The sequence below is a fragment of the Seriola lalandi genome, unplaced genomic scaffold, assembly GCF_002814215.2.
Source record: "Seriola lalandi dorsalis isolate HSWRI2012SDOR001 ecotype SW California unplaced genomic scaffold, Sedor1 jcf7180002054921, whole genome shotgun sequence".
Taxonomy (NCBI): Eukaryota; Metazoa; Chordata; class Actinopteri; order Carangiformes; family Carangidae; genus Seriola; species Seriola lalandi.
This window is the reverse complement of record NW_019525473.1, coordinates 1,650,408-1,659,073: the sequence shown is the minus strand read 5'-3', so window position 1 is coordinate 1,659,073 and position 8,666 is coordinate 1,650,408. Positions and strand designations below refer to the sequence as shown.

General features: G+C 40.0%; 1 protein-coding gene across 3 annotated transcripts in view; it reads left to right on the top strand.

Moving 5' to 3' along the window:
• The first annotated feature begins 867 nt into the window (after nt 1-867).
• The window catches only part of LOC111673578 (glutamate receptor 2-like), an 80,920-nt gene continuing 73,121 nt past the window's right edge, over nt 868-8,666 (top strand). For 2 of the 3 annotated variants that reach the window (XM_023431381.2, XM_023431379.2), the window contains exon 1: nt 868-2,065. In XM_023431381.2, coding sequence (XP_023287149.1) covers nt 1,996-2,065 — 70 coding nt within the window. In that variant the 5' untranslated portion in view covers nt 868-1,995. The remainder of the gene's footprint in view (nt 2,066-8,666) is intronic. The other variant, XM_023431382.2, reaches the window with a different exon arrangement.

Genomic DNA, 8,666 nt, shown 5'->3' with positions numbered 1-8,666 from the left:
ACTTTCAAAATGAAAAAGGTAAGAGGTAAGGCAGGTAATAAAAGTTCAATCTTAGAAACTCTCTCTGTTAAGGTGCCAATTGATGCCAACAAACCTGCTAGCTAATGTATCTGTTCAGGTGCTAACTGACACCAAAAGACCTGGTAGCTGATGTCTCTGTTTAGGTGCTAACTGACACCAAAGGACCTGGTAGCTGGTGTCTCTTTTCAGCGGCTAACTGAGACCAAAAGACCTGGGAGCTACTCTGTCACTGTGACCCTATGATCCTTCCTGTCCTTGAGGTTGTTTACAGTCATCAACATGTTAGACAGCTGCAGAATCTGAAATCATGAATATCTGTGTAAACTGTTTACAAATGTTTTCTGATGAATGTGATAAGTAAAACAAGTTGAAGAGTGACCAGTATTTTCCTGTCACTGTATGTTCTTTGTTCACACTAAAAACAAAATCTGTTGATTAAATCATTAACTAAACAGATAATGAATCATGAGTGTTTATACACACCTCCAATATGCTTAAATAAGAGAAACAATGATAGTGGTGTGTGCATGGAGAAACACTGATGCTCACAGTGTAGATGGTAATTATCAGAGATAGTATTCAAGACCTCTCCCATCATGTTTGTACTATATGTTCTTAATAGGCTGGACCGGTGGGGACAGGCAACATGGCAACATGTTTGAAAAAGAATCAGAGACGTTCTTTAGTTAAACTGTTTCTGGCAGTCAAACTCCTCCGGAACTACTAACATCTGTGTACCTCTTCTTATAGGCTGCACTGTAGACACATTCATGGATACAGAACACATAAGTCAGGGAAGGACCAGCAGTTCCCCAGGGTCATACACTTTATTTATTTGATATAGGCTACTACAAGTCACATTAATATTTAAACAATTTATTCTTTTTTTGTCCCAGATGCTGAAGCGTTCTGTAAATACTCAGTAAACTTTGTAAAAACAGTTTGTGTTTGGTGTCTTTGTGTCTCCACACAGATCGATACTTCAATATTTAATGTTAGTTAAAATTATATTATATATATATAGCTTTTTTCTTTTTTTGAGTGTGGCCCATTTTTGTATGTGATACAACATATAGTACATCTATTAAATGAAAGATCAACCTACGCAGTTACTCAGTGTTTTATTAGGCCATATGGTTCCTGAGTGAAGATCCAGTGGGTTTCCCTTTTTAGCAGATGTTTAATCGGATGTCGTCCCCTCAGGTCGGGTGTAACCCTCTCTGTGCCCATGGAGAGGCAGCTGATCCGTGCTTCTTCTTTTTTTTTTATGTAAAATTATAACACAATACATCCTCCCATGCCTCATGTCCACAAAAGAACGGAATCATCTACATTAAGATGATAAAAAATAATGAAAGTGAATCCATTCAGCTATTTTAATGTCATAGTGGTGTAACTGAAACATAGTGAAAGGAAGCTTATAGAGGCTGCCTCTTTATTAGACTGTGTATAAAACCATATTTAGTAAAGCCTCCTTTTCTGTGGACATGTTGTGGAATAGCACACTCACATAAAAGCTGGACTTGATGCGTCATAATATTTTATTACTGTGTTGTATGAATCATGCAGAGAACACGGAGCCCGCGCTGAGAGCCAGTGCAGATTTTTGTGTGATTTCAGCTCAAATGAATCTGTGTGTTCTCGTACTGAACTATCAGTACCCTACAGCCTCATATTGCTTTACGTTTAACTGTCGGCTGTTCTCGGTTCCTTCTCGTGCCTCATCGGTATTCCTAGGCAATCCTCGGCGCGCGCCCCCAGTCCAGCAGCAGCAGCAGCAGCAGCAGCAGCGGCGGCGGCGGCGGCGGCACGCGCATCTCCAGAGAGAGGACAGGGCATCCGCAGAGCCGGAGACGCTTCTGCGCGGACCTGGAATCACGCCATGAGCCCACACCGTGTGTGATGGAGGTGATGTTTCTGTAGGAGCCGCTACCGTAGACTGCTGTGAGGAGAATCATCATCATCATCTCCACCATGAAGCTGCTGTTTGTGGTCACCCTCTTATGGCGCGAGGCGCTGTGCGGATCTCCGAGCGTCCAGATCGGTAGGATTTTCATTTGTATCACGGCCCCACCGTTCATCCGTGTGTCTCAATGATTCTCAGTGTTGGCTTCTCTTCCCGCTTGTCGTGGCCCGCGTCTTCCTCGCAGATGAGACGGGCCCGTCTCATCTGTCCTCCTCACCGCTGTAAGGGGGGAGAGGCCTCGAGCCGCTGGACTGCTCTAATTATGTCAACATCCTCATCTTTTATATATTTGTGTATGTGCTCTTAGGCGCGTGCATCTTAAGAGCGGCGCAGTGTGTGGCGTGCCCGCGCGCGCGCGCGCATGTTAGTCTTGAAGGTGTTAAGTGGCACACAGCAGGTAAATCCAAGAGAATTAAAATTCAGCACTTCAGACGCGTTTCCTGAGCTCCTTGTTGGATCTGCAGGTACAGGTAGAACGACCCCTACAGCTCTGGACTCTCAGCCGCATCACATTACATTAAAATACATGAACAGGCTATAATTAGACAAAGGCTACCAGCACTAGAATGTGTTCTATCGTTAGATATCACATTTAGTTTAAATAGCTATCACAATGGTTTTGTATTACTTATTGTGATGCCTATAATATTTTCACATGACAGCAGGTAAAACATTAAGGTATCATTTCACAGATTAATGTCATTGTCAACAGTTTCTCATGAAAACCAACATTGATTTGAACCCACTGTCAACTTCAACAACACTTCATTGAAATATTACTGAAATTTCATCATCAAAGTTCAATATCCAAATCACAGCAGCTTCAGTTTTTGGATAAGGGTAAAATATGTCACAACACATCATATTAAATGAAGCATTGTGGTGTTAGAGAGGCTGTGGCCGACAAATCATATCCTCCAGATAAGCTTGTTTGTTACAGACCCCAGCAAACATCCCATCATCATCTTTATATTTTTTTAGTAAAGTGAAATTAAAAAATTAAAAGATAACCAAATAATAGCAACATGATTTTGTTTGCTCATCGTTCAGCTTTATTATCAAGCACTGTGTGTACAGCCATGCTAGCAGCTGTCTGAGGCTGCACAGTTACGCTTTGAGCTAAAAGCTAACCACTAAAGGCTAACATGCTTATAATGACAATGCCAACATGCTGATGTGGTGTAGTCTTTACATATCTTGGTTTTGTGTCTTAGCATGCTAACATTTGCTAATTAGCACTAAACACAAAGTAAAGCTGTGGGTGATGGAAATGTCATTAGTTTTCCAAGTCCAACCAAAGCATTGAACAAACAAACACACGACGGAGGAGCCTGGTCTGTGCTGTGGTGGTTCAGGAAGTGTTTCCTCTGCTGAGGTAATAACTTTGTGCTGCTTGTGGGTACATGTCTACATTTGTGTGGATGTTGATTTGCGTGGATGTTTTTGCTCTGTTCAGTCAGTGCTTGTTCTGGCAGTCTGCTACATATGAAGTTCCATATTGCGAGCATATGTAGGTGCAAAATGATGACCACATGATGTTCCCTAATGGTGTGCCCCCCCCAATATGCTTAATGCTTGGATATAAATCTTGCTATTTTACCCGTGGTGGCATCATTGTGAGATTAAGAGCCTGAGTGTGCTGAATAGTAGGCAGTCAGCTGCTCCACTCTAGGAAGTTAGTCATTGTAGTGCAAGACAGCTGCTTTATACAAAGTCCACAAACAGCCTTCTCTTAGCCATCTACGTTGTATAACCCGAAATAAGTCCACACACTGCTTCTCAGTTCAAACACATCACTACAGCTCAAATGCCCCCCCCCTCAAAGAAATGTTTGAATTTTGAAAATAAAGGGACAGCCCTAAGGAACGTTCTCTAAAAGTTACACAAAAAATAACCTTTAGTGAAGGTTTTATTTATAAAACTGCTGGAGGTAGCATTTTGTGGTTGTATAAAGCACATACTTATGTTGCACTATATCATGTGCGGAATAATTTATTTAACAATACACCCTCAGTATTATATCATACGTGTGTATTACACAATCACAAATTAAAACTATGACATATATTATTTATATGATTGTGATGCTGTGACATGTAAAGCTTTGTTTTCACTGATTACAGACTGATTTGTTTTTGCCTCAGATTTCACAGTTTGAGCTTCAGTGTGTAGCTCAATGCAAAATGATGAACTCTGAGGGCAAATTTAGACAAGATTCACGACGAAGCGAGTTGAAATTTGCAACTACTGGCAATGTGCTGAAAACCTGCCATTTTGCATTGCTGCAACTATACAAGACAGTGTATCGTTTCCATAGCAACAGCTCTGTACTTCTGTTCCAACCGCAGCTTCTCAGGCTTTTTTGTAGCTGGATACTTTGTAGTGTCTTAAAATATGAATAGTGATGGCGATGGTGAGTTACTTGTCAGCGTCTAGATCAGATCAGATATAGACCTCCTTCCTGTCCACAGACTGTTTGGCTGTGTATGTGGTAGAATTATATTAAAGGGTAATTATAAAAAATTCTCACACCAATATTTCCCCAAATCTACTGTTTTAATTACATCTTTACAAGATATTTGCCTTTGCAGTTTATAAAAGCTAGCTAGGTAGTGTTTGTTATTGTTAGCTAATGTTTTTTCTTAATGATCTCACATTGCTAAATGTGTAAATTACAGTCGTGCTCTAAAAAAATATTCATTTTATACATGTCTGATTTCCTCAACAGTGAAACTGATGTCATGTCTTGGTTTTAGAAACAGTAACTCTAATGTTTACCAGTTTAACAGTTTGGCTTGATCGCAACTCCAGGGCCAGCCCTATAACCTGGACTGACTGTCCAGCTGACTGACTGACTGACTGACTGACTGATCATAAACGATCTGGATAAAACAGGTTCTTTTAGGGGGGTGTTTACAGTTGCAGTGTTGTGAACTTAGCTCACTGCAAAGCAAATAAACTGCTTTCATGTATCATTATTGCTAAAGGAGGCAGAGGAATAACTAAACATAAGACACACCGAGCACAGAGAGCAGGAGAGAGGGACAGAGAGAGAGAGAAGTCGTTGCTAACTGCTAAAGAAATTAGCAGATCATGTAGGCATGTAAACACAGAAACACCAGCAACTGGAAATGAGACAATACTCTTACTGCAGCACAGCAATAAAACCCTGTTAAGAAACAAAGGGTTTCTGTCCACTGAAACGCTAGAGGGATTTTAATGTGAAATGGTTACAGGAAGTGTTTTGTTTGTAACGTGTAATGTAACTTTAACACGGGAGTGACTGAAGACGAGGCTACTAAGTAAAATACTAAAATACCACTATGACCAATTCTCATGGACTATAAATAAAGATGGACGTAGCCTCTGTAATGTCACCCAGAGGTTTCTAGGGAGCGGTTTTAAAGCTCAGAGTGAGCTGCTCCACTGCTGCCATCTTTGCATTGTCTGACTCTGGCTCAACTCCCAGTTAATCCAGAAATGAACAAAGAGGTGGGGTGTGGGTAGAGCTGAGACTCTGGTTTATGTCAGTTTGTGGCACGCATACGCTCAACCACCTGTCAGTCAAAGAGGTGATGCCCTCAATTATACATAACTTTAAGCCTTAATAAAATGTAAGCAGATGATTTATATAAACAGTTGTTGAAGGAGAAAATTTGCTATAGAGACCAAAACTGTTTTTGTACCAGGCTGTAAACATTATTTCTGCTGTAAAGTTGCACATTTTAACATGGGAGTTGATGGGGATTGACTCACTGTTGGATCCAGACTATAGTGGTCATTAGAGGAACTGCAGTTTTTGACACTTTGGTGTATTGTCAGCTGCACAGTTAAGAGCCTGTCTGTATAATGTTTGGAGATAAATGTAAAACATTTTATCTGTTATAACTGCACATTAAACCCAAACAGCTATTTATCCTTGTGATATTCTTCTTTAATGGTGGTGAAATGATCTCCACCTTTTATCACACAGTGATCGCACCATGGATTTGCAGGTTGTTTATGTTTAAAGACACAACATTTTAAAGCATTTAAAAATATTTTCACCTAAGATTAAGTTTGAAATTACGGTCATTGTAAAAAGAAGTAATTTGTTGCACGGTCAGCATGTGTAGTTATGATGGTGGAGCCCTGATACTGTTATATCAAAATACACACAGCTGTCAAAACTGTACTGTACTGTCTCTTAACTCACATTGTGGTTCCTCCCAAAAACTTTAATGTTACCTGACTTAAGTTTCTCTCTAATCTGTTTGTAATGGGTGTAACACCAGCTACATGCATGGGTTGTATGTGTGTGTAGTAATTGACATGGTTGTGCTGACTCGGGGTGGGCATGATTAATCGATGATCGATAATTGATTGTTAAGAATTTTGTCGATCACGTGGCAGCAACCAGCAGGGGTACAATTTAAATTTTCAACACAGAAAAATGAAAACTCAGCTGCTGGCGCACGGGCTGACGTAGGCATCGCAGGTAAACATAAAGAGAGCAAGGCGAAGTTTGGTGTGGGAACATTTCGAGCTGAAAAATAACCAAGGGGGAAAAATACGCTTTCTTTAGTATTTATTGCCATAGGCATATTTTTTTTATATAAAAAATTAATAATGAATCGATAATTGATCGTTAAGTTTCCAGATGATCGATAAAGGAAATTTCCTCAAGTGCCCATCCCTAGTGCTGACTGAATGTTGTAGTGTATCCACTACAAGTTCTTCCCTAGCCCCTCCCCCATCAGTTCAGGACTTCTGTCTCATAAATAAACAGGTGAAAACAGAACCTCCTTGGTGGAGGTAATAACAATAGTAATGCTAATGATAATAATTGTAGCAGTGGGAGGCTGCAGTCACAGATCTGGACTCAGATTAATCAGGCGTAAACAGCTGCAGCAGGCTTCATTCATGATGAAAGTAAAACAATTCTTCATGAACCTCTGTCTTTAACTGATTTAACTGTGGAGACGGGAGATGATCATCATAACGTGTCTTGGTTGTCACCACAGTAAATTGAGACTTGCACATGTGTGACTTACTCCCACCTCTGTTGGACAGTCATAGGCCCTGTTCAGATCTGGGATGAACATCTGACTCAGTTGATCCGATCAGAAGGCAACACTTTAAGGCTGCGTCCATACTACAACATTTTCATTTTGTCTGGCCATGCACTCTCAAAGTGAGTAAGGTGTGATCTCACATAGCTCCTAACCTCGAGATATTTAAAGAAGTCCTGTTGTGGTAGAGCATATTTATATTGGAGCTGCTGGAAAGATGTAAATGCCCCTTCCAGGTATAGATCACCAACACTAGATATTCCCATCTCGCTCCATGCTAGAAAAGCACTGAATGAGGGATTTGAGAATATTTGCTCATTAGTAATTTCATCATTACTATATCGTCACCATTATTCCACCAGATCCAAATCAACTTCACTGATCACTGTTATCACTGTTGTTGAAGTTATTCCACCTGATGCAGGTATTTGCCTATATGCAGTGAGATACCTATGGAGGCTGTCCACTGTTACCAGCAGGGTTAGTAACAGCAGCAGTGGAGTGGACAAGAGAATAGAAAATCAATATGTGGTGTCTGTTGATATTTTGTGGTGGCCCACTATAAATAAATCAATGTATGGGAAACACTGAGCTGATGAAGACAGTTGTCACACAGTCAGAAGTGTATGGTGCCATATGTATTTTAAGGTATGAGCAGGTTTCTATAGTTCCTGTTTGGTTCAGAGAGCGTTTATGGAACCTGCAGTTTTTAGTGAATGTTCTGTTAACTGCATATTTCACCAAGACAAACATTCCAGGGATGTAATGAAAACGGTCCTGAATTACTGTAGAGGGAACATCCAGGGAACATCTGAAACGGAGGGTGCTCACTGGCTGAGTGTAAAGTGAGAAGCAATATTTGGGTGCATCAGTGTGAAAGACTGACTTCAGATATCATCAGCTATGTTCAGTGTACTTGTTCAGAGGCTTCTCATTTTCAGCTGCACTGAATGGAGATTAAGCAGCTGTCACTAATTAAAATTAGTGCAAAATCCACGTTTTATATGTGAATGTATACAACAGTGTATATACTGTATGTGGGTATTCACCAGAGACCCTGTCTTGTTCTACCTCTCTGAGGGTCTGTGCTCGACCTTGGTTGCTATGGTTACTGCCAATGGGGATTGAGCAGCTGCAGCCTCACAACTATGCTAGATATAAACTATGACCCACCGGTTACAGACATTGGTGTGACCTGTTGAGAAAGACTCTACTGATCAACACTAATTAACTAACCCGGGTTCGGTTCAGGATAACCCTCAGAGTTGAAGTAACAAAACTATTACAATAATCAATCGCAGGATTGACGTCAATCATCAAATCAACAACAATCATTACAATTACAATTAATCAACAATGAGAAATGTCAAATATTGCATTGAACGACAAATTTCGATTCAAAGACTTGCTTGTTGTGTTTCAATTTAATTATTTAGAAAAAACCCAAATATTATTTATAATAATAGCACATAAGAAATAAAAATCAAATAAAAACCGTATCTATAATCAGTTAATACTAAATCAGTCAGGCAAACACTCAGTGTAACAGTCATTTGCATAATATAATAGGCTTTATAATGTGGGTTATTATAATGTGACAGTGTTTAAGTTATTTAGTTATTTATTTC